General features: G+C 51.9%; 1 protein-coding gene across 4 annotated transcripts; it reads right to left on the bottom strand.

Moving 5' to 3' along the window:
• Positions 1–869: 869 nt before the first annotated feature.
• SETDB1 (SET domain bifurcated histone lysine methyltransferase 1) lies at positions 870–18,784 on the bottom strand. Of its 4 annotated transcripts, none has more exons than XM_084223098.1 (23): positions 18,755–18,784; positions 18,072–18,294; positions 17,088–17,254; positions 16,713–16,750; positions 16,495–16,594; positions 16,038–16,208; positions 15,553–15,754; positions 14,594–14,667; positions 14,136–14,326; positions 13,604–13,781; positions 13,029–13,149; positions 10,736–10,894; positions 9,732–9,873; positions 8,287–8,735; positions 7,794–7,910; positions 7,347–7,516; positions 5,839–6,461; positions 5,335–5,363; positions 5,106–5,238; positions 4,431–4,587; positions 3,475–3,692; positions 1,902–1,990; positions 870–1,428 (listed from the first exon to the last, which is right to left on the bottom strand). In XM_084223098.1, the coding sequence occupies exons 2-23, from the start codon at positions 18,281–18,283 to the stop codon at positions 1,311–1,313; spliced, it is 3,858 nt and encodes a 1,285-aa protein (XP_084079224.1). In that variant the 5' UTR covers positions 18,284–18,294; positions 18,755–18,784; the 3' UTR covers positions 870–1,310. The 4 variants fall into 4 exon arrangements, with proteins under 4 accessions (XP_084079224.1, XP_084079222.1, XP_084079225.1 ...); XM_084223096.1 differs by having other exon boundaries at positions 1,902–1,985; XM_084223099.1 differs by having other exon boundaries at positions 3,475–3,689.
• Positions 18,785–21,193: the final 2,409 nt, after the last annotated feature.

The following is a 21,193-nucleotide window of genomic DNA, read 5'->3' as shown; positions in this document are numbered from 1 at the left end:
TGGGTTTTTTTTCTCTCCTAAAAGTTCTCCAAATCTTCAAGCCCAGGCTGGAGCGTGGGTTTGGGTTCCCTGAGGAGCTGCAGCCCCGCTGGGATGACAAAGCCTCCATTCAGGTGGACTCTCAGGATGGAACTGGAGCTCCAGGAGGCCCCAGGAAGGTTTTATTTTACAAAGAAAGAAAAAAAAAGGTTATTTAGCAGGGAAAAAAACCCAACAAGCCTCCCTTGTGCAGGGCTGGTGTTGGTTATGGGGGGCTGGGATGGTTGGAATCAGCTCCAACACTTCCCAGTTTGGGCTTTTCCACGTCAATCATGTGAGATTTGATCCCATTTTGTCAAACCTCTTTCATCCAGTTCTCAGGGTGTTTTTTTTTTTAAACTCTTTGGATCTGCCCTGGTTCCTTTCCTCCTTTTCCCCTCATAAAAAAGAAACCTAAGCCTGGAACTGGTGCAACTCCCTCCCCTGCCCAGGTACCCTGGGGCTGTCCCCAGCTGGGTCAAGCTTGGGGCTCTCTGTGACATTCTGGGAGAGGGGAGAGGTACCAGATCTCCTTCCTCAAAAAAATCCCAACCCCTTCCTCTGTCATTTTCCCAAGTGGAAGGGGTTTAAGGAGTGTGTGAAAGAAAGGTGAAAATGTGGGAGCTCCTTCTCCCTTTGCCTGGGCCCATCCACCTCTGGCATTTTTCCTGCCATCCCCACGGAAAGGAGGATGATGGCAGCAGCTCAACTCTGCTTTTTCAGGGCTCTTTGCTGTGTCTCGAGGTCAGGGTAGGTTGTTTTTAATAGAAAAAAACACTTTTATTGCTTTTTAGCAACTAAAAGATTCTTTACAGCTCACAGGTGAAGACAGATACTTACTTTTTGTCTTTTTTTCGCTTGAATTCTATAAATCCTGATTGGTCCAGTCTTCTAGGGATTCTTCCCACCATCCTCCCTCCCACTTTCAAGGCCTCAGTCCCAACTGGGAAGCACTTCCTGGAAATACTGAGCAAGTGCTTGCTGCTGGAAAAATGAGGTTTGTGCCTTAAATTTGGTGGGAAGATGGAAGAGAGCAGGAAAAGCTCATTCCTTGAAGGGAACCAATTGTCTTGTGGGATGACTGGAGCTTCTGGAAGGTGGGAGAATCCCATGGGGTGAAAATTCCTCCCCCAGCACAGCCAGAATCCATTCCTGCTCCGTATCCATCTTTGATTTTCCAGCTGAATGAGAGAATTGAGAACCTCTGGAGAAGAAACTTCACCCTCATTGAGGGAAAAGTGAGCACCAGGCCTGTGGAGAAGGGGGAGCTGCTGGGAGGGAGCAGGGCTGGCTCAGAGCAGCCGGCCCCGGCAGTCGATGGCCCCGCAGCAGCACAGCAGCTCCTTGCCCTCCACGCTGCCAACCTCGTAGTTGTAATCCCAGGTCAGCTCTGTGCCAGCTCTGATCCTCCTGAGAAGGAAAAAAAAATCCACACAGGATGGGTGAGGAGGTTACTTCAGAAAAGAGGAGAAAGGATGGGATGGGGATGAGACAGCCAGGGAGAAAGGGATAGAAAGGATGGGATGGGGATGAGGCAGCCAGGGAGAAAGGGATAAAGTTCCCTGATGAATCATTGCTGTGAGGATTCACTGCAGGAACAGCAGGGATTCATCAGGACTCAAAGATTTGGGAATAAAACAAAAAGGGAAATTGGCTGCTCCGTGCCTCACTCTGCCCTTTGGGAAGGTCTGAAACTGGTGGAAATCACAGCAAGATCTCCAGCACAAGAAAGAGGATTTCACCTTCCACCAAGGTTTCCTCTGCACAGGAATGATGAAAAACTGGGAATGGGGTTTCCAGGAGCAGGGAACACCCAGCCCTGGCTGTGGAGGTCCCACCAAAGCTCAGGAACCCTCAGCCCCTCCCAGCCCTCCAGGACTCACTTGCTGGCGAAGAAGGCGACCCAGGGGAAGCGAAGATCGTGGGTGTCCACAAAAACATTCTGCACAAAGAGGTTTGGGGTGCAGCTGTGCTGTAATGGCAACAGAGAAGAGGCTGAGCTGCTGCCCAGGCAGGGAGGCCGAGCTGCCAGCACTGAACAGAGCCTTTATAAACAAGCAGCATTCCTGGTTTGCCTGCCACATCCAGAGGAATCCTGCTGGAACAGGCTGCACGCCCGGGGTGAGTCATAAGATCCACACTCAAAGGTAACGGGCTCTGGAAGGACTGACAGAGCCATTCCTGCTCCCACCAGGCTGGAGCAGCTGTTTTTTCACTCAGGAAGGTGCATCATTCTCCCAAACCTCCTCTTTGCCCACTTCTCCCTAGATTTGGGGAGGAGCAGCCCCACTGAGCAGATGGCTCAGCCCTGAGGTGTGCACATAAATGCTCATTTTATTTTTGATACCTCTCACCAAAGGCAAACATCAAGTGGACTGTTTAAAATATAATCCTCACTGCAATTGTATTTATTTTTATGCTGTGAAATTGTGTAATTACTGCTTAATTGTCAGATTTATCTTTTCTTTCTAACAAAAAAAGGGTGAATTGTGGTGTTACATTTTAGTTCAATGGTTTTGCTCTGTGTCACCCCTCGATCACAGGTTTATTTATCCCCTGAAGGATCATGGATCTGCAATCCCATTGGCCCAAATTTTATTCTGTGCTCACTTTGAATCTCCCTGATAAACTGTGGAGAGACCACAGAGTCTCTTGTAGCCCTTTGCTCTCTCTTGGCCCTCCTCTCCCTCTCCCTCTCTCTTCTCCAATGCCCTAGAGTGACATTATGATGCTTGTATCCCCATCTGTGTGCTCTGTTTAGGCTGGATTTTATGTTCTGTGCCTTCAAGACTGGCTCTGAAGAGTGAAAGTTTTGTTTTCATTTTGTTGTCAGCTGCTCCCCCACGGCTGGTGGGACACAGAGATGGGGCAGTACATAGTGCTGCTTTGGCTTTTTGCTTTGCTCTTGCTCTTGCTCCTGCTTTTTGCTCCTGCTCATTAGTTAGTAGCTAAGCAGTCTGAATTTTTCCCTGGACTGTTTTTCCTTTCCTTTTTTTGGACCTACTCGAATCTGCTTTGGACTGGGACCACCGAGAGTTTGCACCTTGTGGCTGCAGCAGCTCCCCCAGCGCCAGAGGGACTGATAACAGAGCGACCCCCACAGGAGAGACTTTCTGAATTTGTCATCTTTTTCAGAGTGGTGTCACCCAGTATTGTTCATTTTGTGTGCCTGTTAAATAAACAGGTTCTTTCCACTTCTCTCCAAGAAATCCTTCCTGAACCAGTTGGGAGGAGGGGCCATGTGGGTTTGTTATTTGGAGAAGCCCCCTTTTTGGAAGTTTTCTCCCAAATTTACCCTAAACCAGCACACCCCCTTCATACTGCTCCCAGACCTGAAACCCTCATCAAAATCCACGTGAAATCTCCTTGCCTGCTTACTACCACCATCAAAAACACAGCTCAGGGATCCTGCAGGGGATCTCCCCAAGCAGCTGCAGCGAGCCCAAGGTGACTCACGTTGAGGTAGCGGCCCAGGTTGCCCTCGAGCTTGGCGTCGATGATGTAGCAGTTCTCCTCGCCGTCGTAGAACTGCCGCGTGCTGCGCCGCACCGGCCCCGCGCTCTCGCCCTTGTCGGCCGCCGCCAGCGGAGTGGATTTGATGGCGATGCCGTGGGTGGATTTCAGGGCGAAGCCTCGGGTGGATTTTACAGCCACCTGTCTCTTCACTGGACCTGCTGTGAGATGGGATTGTCCAGCATCTGCCTGCTTTGCTCAGAGGTGACAAAGCCCTCAGAGCCAAAACGTCGCGCCACCGTGTCACCAACATGTTTTATAAAAAATCCCCTTTGCTAAGATTTTTCTCCTGAGAAGCTGAGAGGACTCAGAAATGAAATGCAACCAATAATTATCTGCTGCTGTGGAATGCAACAGGTGAATCTTTGATTGGTCTCATGTAGTTGTTTTTAATTAATGGCCAATCCCAGTCCACCTATCTCAGACTCTTTGCTCAGTCACAAGATTTTATTATCATTCCATTCCTTTCTATTCCTTTCTGATGAAAGTCTTTCTTCTATTCTTTTTTTTCTTCTATTCTATCATTTTATTTTAATATAATATATATCATAAAATAATAAATCAGCCTTCTGAAACATGGAATCAAGATTCTCATCTCTTCCCTTGTCGGGGTTGCCTGCAAATTCAACACCTTGGATCAACCCAGCCTAGCCTGCAGACTCACCCTAAGCCTCACTGATGCTTTTTCTTACAATACTCAAAAATATCTGCTTTTGAGGAGCAGATTTTGCAGTTTTGTCTTGCTGAACACATGGGGAAGGTTCCAACCTCCCTGGAACTGGCAGGACAACTCCCTGGAGATCAAGGACACGGCAGGAGCAGCTGCTACAGCCTCACAAGCCCTTCCTGGTGCTTTCCAACCAAAACTTCTCACCCTCAGCCCTGGTCTCCCCCCTCACCTGACCCAGATGATGGATTTTTCTTGTCCTCCCCTTCCTCCTCCTCAGATCCTGAGGAAATGGTCTGGATGTCGTCGCTGTCGTTGGCTGTGCCCGGGGCCTGCCCTGCCCTGTGCTCCTCGTCGCTGTCGGTGCTGCTCGACACCATCAGCACATTCTGGGGACAGGAACAGTTCCTGGAGTGCATCCCAGCCTCCCTTTTCCCCAGGAATATGGTGCTCTCCTCCAGCTCACCCCCTCTGTTCCCACCCTTTGGAAGGGGATCCCTTCCCTGGGCACCACATGCCCACAGGTCAGTGTTTGGAATGCCTGTGGGGTTTTGGGGGGGTTGCTGAGCTCTGCCTGAGATCCTGGAGCATGAGGTGCTCAAAAGGAAAGGACAAGTCCCCAAAAAGCAAGGATAGTTCACCAGGATGGCTTCCTACAGATGGTTCTGCCAAACAATGGTCCCAGGTGTGCAAACCCAACCCAAATCCCACACTCTCCTCTTTTTTTTTGATTGTTTAGCTCCACAAAAGACCCCAAAAATCCAAAGGAAATCTACTGCTCTCCAGGAAATCATAACTACAACCACAAACCCTGTGCTCAACTGGGAACCAAAGGCAGAAAAGAACCCAAAATAAGATTGAGGAAGGGTTTTGGGGGAGGCCCCTCCAGCCTGGGGGTCCCACTCACCTCTGAGGGGGGCGGTGGGGCCAGGGAGCGCCGGCGGCTCTGCAGCAGCACCGTGCCACTGATCGGCCTGCGGATCCCCTCCAGCCTGGGAGGACAGGGGTTGTAGCCATACCTCCTTCCCAGGCTGCTCAGCCTGCAGGGACAAGACAAGAGCAGGTCACACCTGGATCTCCAAGCTAAGTGGAAATTGTGCCACAGGACAGGAAAAAAATGATTTAAGGAATCTTACCCAGGAATTTTGGTTGATTCTTCAGGTTCCTGCAGAGGGGAGAAACAAAGATGGTTGGAATCTCTCCCTTCTCGAGCACTCTCCAGCCTTTCTATGGAATTGTTTCCCAAAATGCCAGCCCAGGAGGGAGATGTGGCCTGTCCCCACACTCAATGTGACACCCAGCATGGAGATGCCCCTCCCTGGGGGACTCCAAGTGCCCTTCCTGGAGGAGGGGGTGGACAGGGACCACCTCCATGTCCCTGCTGTGTTCCTCAGGTCCCCAGGCAGGAGGATGTTCAGCTCTGCTCACATCAAGTGACTTCTGCAGCCTCTTGTGCCACAAACTCCCTCCCTGGGAGGGGAAAAGCACCTCCCTGACCCACCAGAGAAGCCAGGGGAGCTGAGCACAGGGACATCCAACAGCCCCACAGTCCCCCTGGATGTGCTGTATGGTGAGAAAAGCCACTGGAGCAGGGGCACATCCCTGCCTTTAACTCCCCCATTCCCTCATCTCTCCCTCACCTCCTTCTTGGCTGCCTTTGCCTCTCCATTCAGATCTCCAGGTGTGGAAGCACAGCCCTTCTCCCTCTCTGCAGGCACCTCCATCTTCACAGCCTTGGCTTCTCCCCCTTCTCCCCCCTTGAAGGACGAGGCACCATCGCTGTCCTGCAAGCTCTCAGCCACGCTGTTGGAGCTCAACCACGAGGCCACTTTGTTCTTGGAGATCTCCTCAGACACTGGCAGCTTGCAGGGAGGGGCCGTGGGGGGATCCTCCTGGCCGAGGGGCCGCGTCATCCCCGAGTCCTTGGAGGCCGCGTCCGAGGGGCCGTGGTCGCGCTGGCCGCGCGTCTGCCGGCGCGTGGCGTAGCTGCGCAGCACCGAGCTGGTGCTGAAGTTCTCATCCTTGCAGAAGTTGTCATCAGAGCTGTCCTCGTTGGATTCCTCCAGCTCCTCCGTGCCCGTGTTCTCCTCGTCGTCATCGTCGTCCTTGAGGTCCACGCCACTGTTGTCCGAGGAGCACTTGGCGTCGCTCTCGTAGCCCTCCTTGAAGTTCTCCACGCTCTCGATGTGGTCCAGGTTGGCAAAGTACTCATCACCCATCTCCAGCCCCTCTTTGTCAGCGAAGTCATCTGTCAGGATTTTCCCTGTTGGGGCAGAAAATGAAAGGTGAGTTGTCTCTTTTATCTTTTCCAAAGCTCATTAATGAGAAAACAGGGATGACAGCGATTTATTCCAAAGCTGGGCTGGGAAAAGACAACATAACCCCATTTCTTGATGTAACAAAACCCTGAAGCTTGTGGTTGAGCTAAAATCAAGAATTTTCAGCCCAGAAATCTCTCCAGAGCAGCTCAAGCAGAGCCTTGAAAGGGCTGGAAGAGCACAGAGGCAGCAGCTCTGGCTGTGGGCGGCTCTGTCCCAGAGCCAAGGCAACCCCAGTGCAACTTCTGCATCTCGTGGGCTGTGCCGGGCCCGGCCGGTTTGCTGAGCACAGGAAGCAGGGCTGGGGTTGGGTCACGTCAAGGACAGCCTGGGGGACATCTTGTGACACTGGCACTGCCATCACAAGGGTTCTTGCAGCATTGGGCAAGTTCATCAGCTCAGCTTTCACCCTACAATCCCCAAAACGGGCATGGCAGGAGCTTTACACCCTTTCTGCTGCACTTTGGAATCATGGAATCATTGAGGTTGAAAGAGCTGCTGAATTCCACTGTTCCTCCCAGCACTGCCAAGGCCACCACTGAGCCTTGTCCCCAGGTGCCACATCCACGTGCTTTTGAGGGACAGTCACTCTACCACCTCCCTGGGCAGCCTGACCACCCTTCTCAGGAAGAAATTTTCCTGAATGTACAACTTAAAACCTCCCCAGGATATTGGAGAGGGCGAAAAAGTCCCACCTGAGCCTCCTTTTCTCCAGAATGATCCCCCCCAGCTTCTTCAGGAGTTCTCCAGACCCCTCCCCAGCTCCATTCCCATTTCTGGCTACCCCTCTTTCCACAGCAGAGTTTTCCACGTGCCAGCTGAGCTCCCACCTGCGTAGATGCAGACAAAGGAGCCCTTGGCGATGTCGTCGAGGCAGCGAATGCCCCAACCTTTGTTCTGCGTCTTGAAGAGCTGCAGCCGCACCTGGAGGCCGTGCTGGACCAGGCGGTTTGTGCACATGTTCACGTTGCATTTGCACCTCTTGTTGCACTCATAAACGCTGGAAGAAAGGAGAAGGATGACAATTTTCAGGATGAAGAAACATCCCAAAGTCTGTGGCTGTGGGCAGCGTTGGGATTATGCACAGAGATCCCAAAGGACCAGCCTTGGAGCAAGCCATGTTCTGGATGATCCTCAAGGCCCCTTCCAACCCAAACCATTCCACAGCTGGCAGAAGAACCAAGACCAGAGGCAGGTGGTCAAATCTGCACTGGGATATCCAGGATCAACACTCTCTCAGTGGATTTGGGGCTGGTGCTTGTGAGGGCTCTGCTCACCCTGTTGGAAGACATTCCTCCAGCCGCTTGTGCTGGTAGCCTGAGTTGGGGTTGATTTGCCCTCCGGGGGTGCAGCCGCTGGCCTGGATGGTCAGCTGGTGACAGGCACACTTGGATCTGCAGGGAGACACAGGAAAACCCATGAGATCAGTCTGGAGACAGGAAAATAAATCACATTTTTAGGCAGAGATAAGCACAAAGGGTTTGACTTGGAATCAAACCAAGAGAAGTGGTTTGATGCCACTCCATTCCAAGAGAAGTTGTAGATTTCTCATGCCTGGAAGTGTCCAAGGCCAGGTTGAACAGGGCTTGGAGCAACCTGGGATAGCAGAAGGTGTCCCTGCCACGTCAGGAGTTGCAACTGGACGACTTTTAACGTCCCTCCCAACCCTGCATGGCTTTAAACCCCAGAGCAGACCCACCTTGGGGTGCTCCCTCACACAGCCCCAGTGCTGTGTGAGTGCTGTCCCCTCACCCAAGAGCAGTCACCTACTTGTCCCTGCAGCCATCCTTGCAGTCACAACCCACGAGGAACTCCCAGCTGGTGTTGATGTACACCCCTTTCCCGGGGATCCTCTCCTTGCTGTAAGCCACCTGCGGCGGCGGCGTGTTGTCGATCTCATTGACGCACGACAGTGGCACGTCCTCCTTGCCCTTGGTGATATCCGCGATGTAATAATACGGCTTGTAGGGCTGAAACTTCCGATCCACCAGCACGTAGGGATCCAGGCAGAACATCTCCAGGAACAAAAAGTCGCAGTCAGTCTCGAAGAGGTAGCGCTCGATCTCGTGCATGGAGCGCAGGCAGAGCCCGCAGGGAGTTTTGTAGAGCACATGGAAGCCCATCTTGCGGTTGACGCGGCGCCGCGCCGTCATGCGGCGGAAGTCGTAGAGCAGCGGGATGAGCAGCGGGTTGCGGCTGCGGTACTGGTCGCTGCGTACCTGTCACAGACATGTTTGATGAAAAATCTTTTCCTCCTGAGAGCCAAGAGGCCTCAGGAATTAAATGTAAATAGTGATTATCTGCTGCTGTGGAATGCAACAGGTGGATCTGGGATTGGTCTCATGTGGTTGTTTCTAATTAATGGCCAATCACAGTCCAGCTGTCTCAGACTGTCTCGGTCAGTCCGAGCCTTTGTTACTCATTCCTTTTCTAACCTTCTGATGAAATCCTTTCTTCTATTCTTTTAGTACAGTTTCAATATTGTTGTAGTGTGTTGCAATTTCCTGTTATAGACTTCCCAATCCTTTCCCAGGTAGCAATAGCTTCTCTGTTCCACTCCCCTTACCTCTTCCTAAGTGATGTCCATCAAGCTTAACATCCCAGCAAGGGCGTCGTGTGATTGGCAGAAGTTCAAAAGATGCTTCTCGGCCCTGGGTCTAAGTGTCATTGTCCCCTGAGACTTGCCCTCTCCCACCTGGTTAGTAGCTCACCTATCCTCTCCCTTCCCCCTCCCCCTGGGCTTAAAAGGACCTGGGACCATGGACCTGGGCTTAAAAGGAGCTGGAGACCATGGACCTGGGCTTAAAAGGACCTGGGACCATGCGGCCGGGATTCTACTGTAGCTGTTACCAAGATTCAGAGATCTGAGACCCTGGAATAAAGCTCTGGATTAAACCCTGCAGTAGAATCCTCTCCTTCTTCACCTAGCCTAAGGACTTTCACCAGAGGTAAACCTGAGTTCTTACCAGCCTGGACTTGTTCTCAGTGTCTAGCTAGCCAGAGGGATCTCTGTGGTGAAAAACCACAGGTGCTGCCTTTGGCCAAGCAGTGAGGGCCAGACGAGCCCAGACACGTTCCATCCAGTAATACTGGAATATTATTCCAATACAACATAATATATATATCATAAAATAATAAATCAAGCTTTCTGAACATAGAGCAAACTTTCTCATCTCTTCCCTCTCTAGGAGCCCCGTGATCACCGTCACACGCACCGGCCGCACCCGCGCCAGGCAGGCGTAGCTGCACACGTGGGGAAGGTAGAAGAGCTTCTCCAGAGGGGCTCGGTAGGACGGCTCGTTGGGAACGCGGTCCATCATCCCGTGGAAGGGCTGCGAGGGGACGCTGCTGGGGATGCTGCAGGGAGAGATGGGGGGCTCAGGTTAGGAAGGATTTTGAGATGCTTAAGGAGGGTAACAAGGTTGGTGAGGGGATTGGAACACAAGCCCTGTGAGGAATATTTGAAGTGTAGATGCCATGGGACAGAGAGAGAAACAGCAAGTGTTTCTCACAGCAATTTGTGAGAAGTTTTAAGAAACTAAAAAATGTAGCAACTTGTTGACTATAAACAATTTACAAGTGGTGTTTTTCTATTTTATTTTTCTGTTCCTCTCAAAGACAGTGCGTGAGAAAAATGTTTCTGTTATTTAGCCAATAGAATAGAATCTATCCTACTACCCTATAAAAAACACACAGTTCTTTTCAATAAAACCTTCTTTACCTTTTCTACAGTCCTACCTCTTGCCTGTTCCTGTCTGAACCTCAGTGCAAGAGTAACATTAAAGGAGCTGGGGGTGTTCAGCCTGGAGAAGAGGAGGCTTAGAGGTGAACCAGAAAATTCTTCTGGCTGCCCTGGAGGACTCGAGACCCTGCCAAGGGGGTCAGAAACCTTGGCACAGAGCCCAAGACCCCTGTGCCTTCGATCTTGACCCATGGAAAAACAATTACCAACCTTTATATGAAGAATTACAAGTCAAAGGAGTTTAAGTAGAATGATAGTGAATTTATCACAGGGTGATTAAAAAAATCCAGAGGAAATCACAGCTACCTGGCAGTGCTGGGGGGGACTCCATGAACTCAGAGGCTTTTCCAGCCTCAGTGATTCCACAATTTGAGCTGCTGAATCCTCACTAGAAACCCACCAGCACACTCAGGCCTCACACATGTCCCAACATCCCAGATGCACTCACAGATGTGTCCCACCCAGAGCTCTGCTCACCGGTGCTGCGGGGCTGGGAGGGCTCTCCCAGCTGCTGGGGGGTCCCCGAGGACAGGGGAGGATGGGGACGAGTGGCCGGAGCCCACGGAGCCAGGACGGAAGGAAGTGCTTTTCTTGGCCACCTGCTTTCTGCCCTGGGCCAGCTGGGTGTCAGAGCATCTGCAGGAGGGAAGAAGAAAGCTGATTTGGAGCATGGAAAAACAAAATAAGATTAGGAATCAAAGTAACACTGCCCCATGGAATTCAGAAACCCAGGAGAATCCCAGCAGTGGCTTTTTTCCTAATAAGTGTGAAAATCAGCCCATTTCTGGCTATTTCTGCTACAGCAATCCCACAACCACTCTGAATTTCAGAACTCAGCTGCAGCTCCAAGTGACTTCTGAAATGAGGCAAGGGTAACAAGGATGCCCAAGGCCTTAATCCCAGGAAGCTGGACAAACCAGGCCATGAAGAAACCCCTGGGTCAGCAGAAACCAGCTTCTAGAAGCTCAACCAGGCTTGAGTAGGAGGAACAAATCCAGAGGATTCTCTTGCAAAGACTAAGGAACAAGATAAGATTGTGCAAGGGAATGTAATAACATTCCTGATGAAAGAGCTAGTAGGGGCTCTAAAAAAACAGGTTCTCAACCCATTTCAGGGGTTTTCAATCAACTGCAGGTTTCCAAACCATTCCAGGAAGTTTTCAAGCCACTTACATCAATAAAACAGAAAATTACCACAAACCAGCCGCTGAAGAGGAAAAACAAAGTTATTGGGGGGAAAGGGAGGAGATAAAGAGAGCAGGAAGGGATGAGGGTTTCTGCCAACAGCTGCCTGAAAGCAAAGTGTTCAAACACATCTCAAAAAGATCAAGAGGAAAAATGGGCTTAAAGCAGTCAGAAGTGGTGACAACAAGAGAAAAACTTGAAAGAGGGGGGAGAAACACAGGCTTTCCTCAGAGGAAACAAAACACCAGAGTGAGGAGACTGTTCTTAGTTTTAATAATCTGAAATCCAAGTGTTTGAACCCCCAGAATCCCTGGGACCAGCATGGACACAGCCAGGCCTGGCTGCCTCCTCCCCCTGGTCAGGGGCAGTTGGGATTTAAGGGCAGGGAAGCAGCTGCACAAAAACCACGTCCTAAAGCCAAGCCCAAGAGCGAAAAAATTCCTTGTAAAGCACTGCAAGGCCTGAATGGGAAAGGATTTGATGATAGTACATGGGGCTGCAGGTCCAGCTTGGTTGTCCTTGTGCTGTGACACTGCCCATGGTCACAGGGTGTCCCAGTCCCAGCCCAGCTCTTCCCTGCACATGGGGGACCTGCAGGGGTGGGGGCCCAGCTGTGCATTCCAGGACATCCTTCAGCATCCAGGATCTCTCTAGTATTATGAAAAAGGTGATTTTCTTGTGGTTTCCACTCCCAAATCCTGGTCAGACCAGCACAGAGGAAGCGTTTCCAGGGTTAAATTAGGTTATATTACATTGCTGATCGGAGAGGAGCCTCCAACACCCCCAGCTGGGGCAAGGTGGGGTTTGAGCTGCTGCTACACCTGGAAAGCCTGTGGGGAGTAAAGATTGACCTCCTGCACAGGCTGCTCACACCTGGGACATGTCCTGCCTCCCTGCTGCCCCACCAGCAGGGCACAGGCAGAGCAGAAAACGTGCTGGCACGGGGCCAGGCGCCCGTAAATCCGGATGGGAAATCCACAGCGCTGGCAAAAATGAACTGGGAGAGTCTCTCCCTCCCCTAAAGAGTCCCCGAGCACATTCCCAGGTTCCCTGGTGTCCTCCAACACTCTCCCTTCATCACCAAGCCGAGTTCCTCCTTCCTCCAGGCCTCCTTCAGCCTGCAGCTCCGGGAGTGTCCCCCTTGGGCCCCTGGCAGCGGCTTGGCCGTGGATTGCTCCGTGCCCACCGGGACCGACCGCTGATCCCGAATTCCCAGCGAGGTCAGCGAGCAGGTCAGTCCAAGTGGAGGGACACAAGGCAGCCGGGGGCCAGTGCCTGGATCGTGACACGAGGGAGCAATTCAGATTTTGGGAAGAGAAAGAGCAAAGGTCTCATTTGGAAAGGCAAGTGCGAAGCTTTAGCCCTGAGGAGGAATATTTGGCTCGGGGAGTTGTTGGCTCTCAGCTCCCGCCCCCAGTGATTCATCCAGCAGCTTTAGCTAAAAGTTTTCCCCCAAAATCATGGCTAAAGCCATGGAGGACACCTGCACCTGAGGATTCCTCTGCACAGGAAAGGTGGTGCCTGAGAGAGCTGAGTGCTGGAGAGAAGCAAAGGTGGAAGGTGCTGCAGGTGGCTCTGGTACTTACTCCATCTCTGCAGGCTGAGGAGACGTGGGACGTGCAGCTGGCTCTGGAGTCTTGTACTGGGGACCAGCTCCTGCTAAATCCTGGGTGTACTGGACCACAGGGCCTTTGCTCCTCACAGCACCTGGTGGGGAAGGTAAAAAACCAGAGATGTTACAGGAAAAATCCCTAATGTTATCCCAAGTTTGCTGTATGGGCCCCAAAACACTGAGTTGTTCCTGGAAGGAACCAAAACAGAGGGATTTAGGATTAATGGTGGGTCATCACCAGCCTAGAGCACAGCAACTCCCCCAAAAATTCTGGTCACTTCACCCAAGTGCAGTTTGGTTCTGTGGCAATATTCCAGGAGAAAAATCCCACTGGAAATCTAAATCTCCTATGCCAGAGGACAAAAACCCTGGAAAATCTAAATCTCCTGTGCCAGGGGAAAAGACTCGCTGGAAATCTGAAATCCCCTGCCAGAAGAAAGTAAAAACCAAAACCTAGAAACCTGAAATCTCCAGGAACTCTGCTAAAAATCCCACCAAACCCTGCAGATAAATCCCAGGATCTAAATGAAACCAAAAGATGCCACTAACCAACATTAGGACGAGTCCTGGTTTGCCCACTTTGCTTCTTTTCCTGGGTGGAAGCTGTGGAAGCTTTCATGCTGAACATGGGCTCAAGGCGTGTGGAACCTCTGTAAATCCACTCACAACGTCTGTCCTCTTGTGGGAAGGAGAAGGAAACACTTGTACTTCCCATGGGAAGAGCTTCCTGGAGTGAGACACAGAGAGAGCACAAGGAGACAACAATGAGCATTGACAAACAGCAGTCAGAACAGACAATAAATTGTCAAATGCAATTATTTCTGTTGGAATTTCTGATTAGGTATTAGGGAAAATTTCTGCCTGGAAAAGGGTGTTCATGTCCTGGCAGGGTGACCAGGGCAGTGGTGGAGTTACTATCCCTGGAATTGTCCAAAACCCCCTGGGCACATGGTTCAGGGCCTCAGACTCCAAGATCTCAGAAGTTCTTCCAACCTCAACATTTCCATGATTAGCATTAAAACAGAACTGATCAGATTCCTAGCCTCAAATTCAATCCTAATGGGAGAAGGGAAATTCCTACCAGGAAAAGGATTTTCACCAAACTTCCATCCACTTCTTCCACTCTGGATTTCCACCAGGTGCCTTCCCACTCAGTTTTGATCAGCTGCCCACTCTTCAGCAGGACCATGGGCCGGTTGGGGTAGGCAGTGATGTATTCCTCAATGAAATCCCGACAGGAAACATCCTCAATATCTTCCCAGGCTTTTTTCACTGTTTGGAAAGGGACACGTGGGAGAAAGGGAATAGGACAAAACAGAGAAAACATTTAATTATTTTTTTTTATAATTAGGATATCCCAAGTGATTTTTTCCCAAGGGGTGATCCCCAGGGCTGGAATGTTGGTGGTGGGACATCCTGAAACCACCCTGGCAATAAACCAGGATTTCAGATGTCTTCAGGCTCAGCACCACAAGGGACACACTCATTTTTGGACCTTCCCAAAAGTTGTACAGGCCAGGAGGGCGAGGGATCACTCACATGGCCGGCAGACCGGGTACAGCTCCCACTCCTTCACGTACGACGCGTAGCCATCGTCGAAGAAAATCAGGAACCTGGGAAAAAAACAGGAATTAGGAATGGGAGCTGAAGAAAACACTTCTCACACCATGGAATGGAAGTGGAGAACCTCTGCTGCTCCTCCTGGAGACAGCCCAGTCTTGGGTGAGGACAGAATGAAGAGCTACAAATGCTCCCTGTGCTGCTCGAAGAGGACAATTCCCAGCCAGGTCATTTCCCTCTGCTTCAAATTCTCTCTGTGCCCCAGGAAAGGAAGATAAAGGAAGAGAAAATGTTTAATTGCTGCTGTTTTCTGCAGGGAAGATGGATAAGGCACCCACTTAGTGCCTCTGAGTAAGGACTCCAAGTCCTGGAGCTGTACAAAAGCTGCAGGAAGAGGGATCAGCATCACAACCAAGAGAAAAGTTGCAATTTGAGCACTGAATTCAGCTCATTTTCAGTTATTAAACACAAATCAGATAAAATCCAACACAATTTACATCAGATCCAGAGAGATTAAATCCATTATCAATCACTTCAGGAAAACCCCAAACCTTTCTTTTAACAGAGCAGAGCAGCCTTGCCCTTCTTTTATTCCCAAAAAAGCTGCTACAAACCTGCTCTTTCTCCTCCTGAAGGGCTTTGCCATCACCACTGCCACTCTGCCCTCCCAGGGCTCCTATTTCCTCCCACTGTTTCATGCCTCAAGCAGCCCAGACTCAACATTTGGGTAATAATTTGAATAAATTAGCAGATCTAACTCCTGACTCAGGGCCATGAGCAAGATTGGAAGCTCCACCCTGAGATAAGAAAGATGAAGAAAGTCAGAATGGCATTCTTGGGAAGGGTTCAATTCAGCACCTGAAGGGTATTCAAATAAACCTTTTTTTTTAAAAAAACCCACAGAGATAGAAGTGTGTCACCATGGGAAATAAGAATACCTGTCTTTATTCTTGACATTGGGGGTTTCAGCCACGATCCCAGCATAGAGCCACATCTGATTGCCATCCTTGTACCTGGCCACCACCCTCCTGCCCACGTGGTGCCTCTCAGCAGACGGGTGGTAATCGTAGGCAATGTGGTTGCCCGAGAGCAAACTCTTTCCTTTGTTATCAAATTTCACTTTGTATTTCTTGCCAGCACCTGGAAATACATTTTAAGGCAAACAGGAGATAAATAAAGGGGAAAATAAACAAAAGCCACGTGGTTTCACGGCAGAATTCCAACGCTCTGGGTCGCTCTGAGATCCTTTATTCAGAATTAACTCTGAATTCGTTTCAAAGCCTTTCAGGATTTAATTTGGAGAGTGAAGCAGTGGAGGTGTGCTGCTCCTACAATCCCTTCCAGGTGACATCAGATGCTCTGACACCTTTTAATTCAGGTTTCCCACCCAAAATCCCAGGAAATCCCCATGCATGGCACATACCAACTGTTTGGATGGCAATCAACGTCCCCTTGTGCCACGTCTTGGTTCTTTTTTTCCCCAAAATCCTCATGCCCACTTTGAGGTCCCCATCAGTGTTGAGATCAGTGCTAGGGGCTGCAGGGACAGTGATGGGCTGGGCAGTGCCAGGAGGTTCCTGAGGGGGTTGTGCATCTACCAAGGGACAACAGCAGAAAGTCAGTTCTAAATCACCCAAATCACAGTTCTGGAAGAATAATTCCTACTTTTCTTCCCCTCAGGCAGTCCAAGTGCCTCTCTTTTACTGAATGGAAACAGCTTGAAAAAAAAGCAGGAATTCAGAACCAATATACCCTAAATTAAAACAGAAGTTTGGGATCAATAAATATGAATGGAGATCTCCAGCAGGGACAGCAGATCATTGTTTTCCCATTTTGGGAAGCAAAGGCTCAGAGCACAGAGCCTCTGGAAGCTCCCACACCTTTCTGTGCTTCCTGCAAGTTGGTTTTCTTGTTTACAGCATCCATGAATTTTGCAACATCCCGGGCAGATTTCCTCATGGCAGCCATTGCTTCCCGCAGCTGGAGGAAAGAAAAAGGAAACACAGAAAAACTTTTGGTTTTTTGCACCTAGCACAACGTTGTGTCTCAGGAAAACCCCACATAAGGAAACATCTCTAGCCAGGGTCTCCCCACTCACCAGACTCTGATCCCTGGAGATTCTGGGACCGCTGCTGCCTGTGAGTGAAGAGAAAACAGTGGTTTAAAATCTTTTTTTTTTTTTTTTTGTGGGAAAAAATCCATCCTAATTAAATCACAGAGAGCAGAGAGAACAGGGGGAAAGTGCCCATCCCAAATCCCTGCCAGGAAATCCAGCTAGACAAGGCTTTTCCTCATGAGGGATCATTTCATGGGGACAACAGCGAGGCAGGTGGGAAAAGGCTGAAATCCCAGTCTGGGATTTCTGGGATTCCAGGAACTGTGGGACACAAACAGGATCTGTCAGATGCACCCCTTGAACTAAGAGCATTCCCTTATCCCCACCCTTCCCCTGGCCCTGCTGGGGACACTGAACTGCGTTTCCAGCCCGAGTCCACGCTCATGACATCATCATCCTCCTCGTCGGGGATCTCGATCACTTCCGTGGCTGCTGGAGCCTCGTCCTCCGAGCTGCTCTCCCGGTACTGCAGGCCCATCATGGAGTACAGCTCCTTGGCCAGCATCTCACACTTGTCCATGGCCCTGGGGGAGGAAAAGCAGCTGTGCCTCCTGAATTCCACAGGGAGCTACCCCTGACCGCTGAGGGAGCGTAAGAGACGGTCTGGAGTTTCCTTCATGTGCCTCACAAGGGCCCTGAAGAGCCCTGACAGGAGCTCTGGCCTGGCTGAGGTGGATGTTTTCTGGATGGGATTGTTGCTGTGCTTTCACAGAGCACTGCTTCAAACAGGTTCTGATAAATGGTGGCTTGTCCTTACACGCCTGCACCTGCCCCACAAGTTCTGACAAGAGGTGGTTTGTCCTTGCACACTCACACCCATCTCACAGACCAAGGGGTCTCAACACAATGGCCCATGAATCTTCCCCACCCTTTGGCCACTTGCTTTGGATTGAGACTGTATAAACTGTCACTTTCTGAGATGACTTTGTTCAACCCCCATGGATGAAGGCAAATCTAGACCATGAGGATTCCGTCTCGTTGGTAGCTATATTCCCCTTCCCCTCTTTTCCTTTCTATCCTTTATTTCCTTTTCTGATCCATCTATCCCATTTGCTCTTGGCCCTCAATAAAGGTGCATTTGTTGTGATTAAACTGATAGTCCCCTGCTGTTTGTCTTTTGCACTTTTGGGATGTGGAAATGAACTATCACGACCTCACTTGCCCTAGCAGATCGTGACAGGGAGCTCTGAGCCAGCTGAGGGAAAAATACACAGGAAGGGCCTGAAGCCTTGGGGAGAAGGTTGCCAGTGTGCCTCATTAAGCAGCCACCCCGTGGGTCTGCCCTGAAGGGAATGGAGCAGCCCCCCACATCCCCCTCCTCAGAATTCCAGGCTCACACACCTCACAGCATCATCAATGAGCTGGTCAACGTGGGCCACCTCCTCCTCCTTGTGCCTCATGCACTGCTCCAGCTCCTCCAGCTGCTGCTTCCTCTGCTTCACCCACTCGGAATTCTCCACTTCTTTGTCAATGATTTCCCGCAGCTCCTCCATGGAGATTCCCAGCTCCTCCATCACCTCCTGCTGCAGCTCCTTCATGTCCTGGCAATCCATCTCTACCACACCTGAGGAAGGTGAGGTGAGGAAGGAGAAGTTGGAGAGGGATACCATGGCAGCTCCCTCACCCTTTCCTACCTTCCCCTGCCCCAATGTCCCCTCACAGCCCCTCCGGTCCCCTCACAGCTCCCCAATGTCCCCTCACAGCTCCCCCAGGTCCCTTCACAGCCCCACCGGTCCCCTCACAGCCCCCCCAGGTCCCCTCACAGCGCTCCCGGCCCCCTCACAGCCCCCCCTGGTCCCCTCACAGCTCCCCCAAGTCCCCTCACAGCCCCTCCGGTCACCTCACAGCTCCTCCAGGTCCCCTCACAGCTCCTCCGGTCCCCTCACAGCCCCCCCAGGTCCCCTCAGTACCTCACACCAAGTCCCCCTCACCCTCTCCCAGCCCTGTCCGCCCAGCCCACCCGCTCACAGACCCTCACAGGCCCCTCCGTTAGCCCTCAGCCCCGGCCGCCCCTCCTCACTCACCGCCGCCGGTTCCGCGGAACCGGAGCAGAACCGGAGCAGATCCCGGCACGGCCGCCGCGTGACGTCACTTCCTGCGCGCGCCGCCCGCGCGTGGCGCCCCCTGGCGGACCCGGGGTGAGGGGGTGGGGGAAGCGAAACCCCCGAAATTCGGGAATAAATGAAATAAATGAATTCCTCTGGAAATCGGGGGGTAAATCCCTCGGGAATCGGCAATTCGGGGAATTGACCGCTGTCCTCGAGAGCTGCCGTGAACGGCCGGCCCCGTTTAAATTGTAAAAAACGGGAAAGCCGCGGTCCGTTCGTGAGGCGGCCGCGGTTCGTTCGTGAGGCGGCCGCGGTTCGTTCGTGAGGCGGCCCCGGGGACCGTTCGGGACCGTTGGAGCCGTTACCGAACCGTCCCAGAATGATCCTTTAACCGCCACCTCGGAGGGGTTTGAAACACTGAGGGGCGATGGGGGAAATGGGGGAAATGGGGAATCAATGGGGGAAATGGGGAAATTGGGAGCAGTGGGGGGAATGGGGGAAATAGGGGAAATGGGGCACAATGGGGGAAATGGGGGAAATTGGGAGCAATGGGAGAAATGGGGAGCAGAGGGGGAAATGGGGAGAAATGGGAGAAATTAGAAGAAATTGAGGAAATGGGGGCAATTGGGAGCAATGGGGGAAATGGAGAGCAATGCGGGAAATGGGGAATCAAAGGGAGGAATGGGGTGCAATGGGAGAAATGGGGAATCAATGGGGAAAATGGGGGTCCTGGAGGAAAGGGGAACCCACTGAGCATGGGGGATGCTGGGGCCACCAGCAGCTCTGAGTTAATGGGAGCCCAGGTGGTTCTGCTGGGGCTTGTTGGAGCACCCTGAGGGGTTTGGGGGTCCCAAGGTGGGGTTTGGGGTCAGTTGATGGGTTCCTCCTCCCAGGTGGAGGTGGGAATGGCGCTGTAGGGATCCACCACGAGCCGTGCACAGCGCACAGTCATGGCCAGGAGGAAGAGCCCCAGCAGCACCACGAAGGCCGTGGCCACGGCTTTGTCCACGTCCATGACGGGCAGCACTGTGGGGGTCTCCATGCAGGGACCCTCAGGTGTCCCTTTCTGGCTCCAGGGACCCTCAGGTGGGTGTTCCTTGGTTCCAGGGACCCTCAGGTGTCCCCTCCTGTCTCCAGGGACCCCTCAGGTGTCTCTTCTTGGCTCCAGGGACCCTCAGGTGGGTGTTCCTTGGCTCCAGGGACCCTCAGGTGGGTGTTCCTTGGCTCCAGGGATCCTCAGGTGGGTGTCCCTTGGTTCCAGGGACCCTCAGGTGTCTCTTTCCCAGCTCTAGAGGCTCCTCAGGTGTCGCTTTCTCAGCTCCAGGGACCCTCAGGGGGGTGTCCCTTGATTCCAGGTACCCTTAGGTGTTTCTTCCTGGCTCCAGAGGCTCCTCAGGTGTCTCTTTTCCAGCTCTAGAGGCTCCTCAGGTGTCGCTTTCTCAGCTCCAGGTACCCTTAGGTGTTTCTTCCTGGCTCCAGAGGCTCCTCAGGTGTCTCTTTTCCAGCTCCAGGGACCACTCATGTGTCTCTGTTGCAGCTTTAGGGACCCTCAGTTGTCCCTTCCTGGCTCCAGGCACCTTCAGGTGTCTTTTTCCCAGCTCCAGGGACCCTCAGGTGGGTGTCCCTTGGTTCCAGGGACCCTCAGGTGTCCCCTCCTGTCTCCAGGGACCCCTCAGCTGTCTCTTCCTGGCTCCAGGGACCCTCAGGTGTCCCCTCCTCTCTCCAGGGATCCTCCAACACCTGTCCCCCAGCGCTCAACTCCCAGTGATATCCCTGAGGGGCCAGAACAGGGGGGAATTAATGGGGCTGAGGGGTCAAAACCACCCAAAAAAGGGAGGGGAAATGTGGCCTCGAGTCCCCTCTGCTCCTTCCTTACCTGCCCGTGGCCGGCTCTGGGTCTCAGTCCTGGCCCTGCTGGCTCCAGGCCTTCATGAATTCTGCAGGAATGTGCCGGCATCACTTTTCAGACACAAGCCAGAGGATCAAATTCCCACCCCACACCCCCTTCTACCATCAGGAGAAGGCTCTGGGTCTCTTCACGGGTGTTCCTGGTGACTTGGGGTGGTTTGGGAAGCATTTTGGGGGATTTATCCCCAAAATCTAAAGGCTTTGCCAGTGAGAGGATTTCAAGGTAGTTTTTTGCTTAGATTGGAATGGACTGGGAAAAACTCTTGGAAAATGCATTGAACTGAGCTGCCCATTTGGATCTTGCAAGACAGCCTCGTGAAAACCCCAGAACACCCAAAATACGCCAAAAATCTCCTTCAAGTTTCTTTATTTTCCCCCTCTGAGAGAAAAAAATGATCCCTTTGGGAAGACAGTGTAACTTTGACACCCCAAGAGCTGGGCTGTAGGGGTTTTTCAGAGATTTTTCAGCAAAGGACGAGTTGTGGGGTCCTGTTGGTGGCCTCCAAA

This window comes from Fringilla coelebs (assembly GCF_963513975.1).
Source record: "Fringilla coelebs genome assembly, chromosome: 29".
Classification (NCBI taxonomy): domain Eukaryota; kingdom Metazoa; phylum Chordata; class Aves; order Passeriformes; family Fringillidae; genus Fringilla; species Fringilla coelebs.
The sequence above is the reverse complement of the archived record's forward strand: the minus strand, read 5'-3'. Positions and strand labels throughout refer to the sequence as shown.

Coding starts and splice junctions, on each gene's coding strand:
- SETDB1 (XM_084223096.1), bottom strand. CDS start 18,283: ATGGATTGCCAGGACATGAAGGAGCTGCAGCAGGAGGTGATGGAGGAG. Junction 10,895..13,028: donor CCTCAGCCTGCAGAGATGGA/GTAAGTACCAGA, acceptor TCCCTCCTGCAG/ATGCTCTGACACCCAGCTGG. Junction 5,364..5,838: donor CAAAGGCAGCCAAGAAGGAG/GTGAGGGAGAGA, acceptor TCCCCTCTGCAG/GAACCTGAAGAATCAACCAA.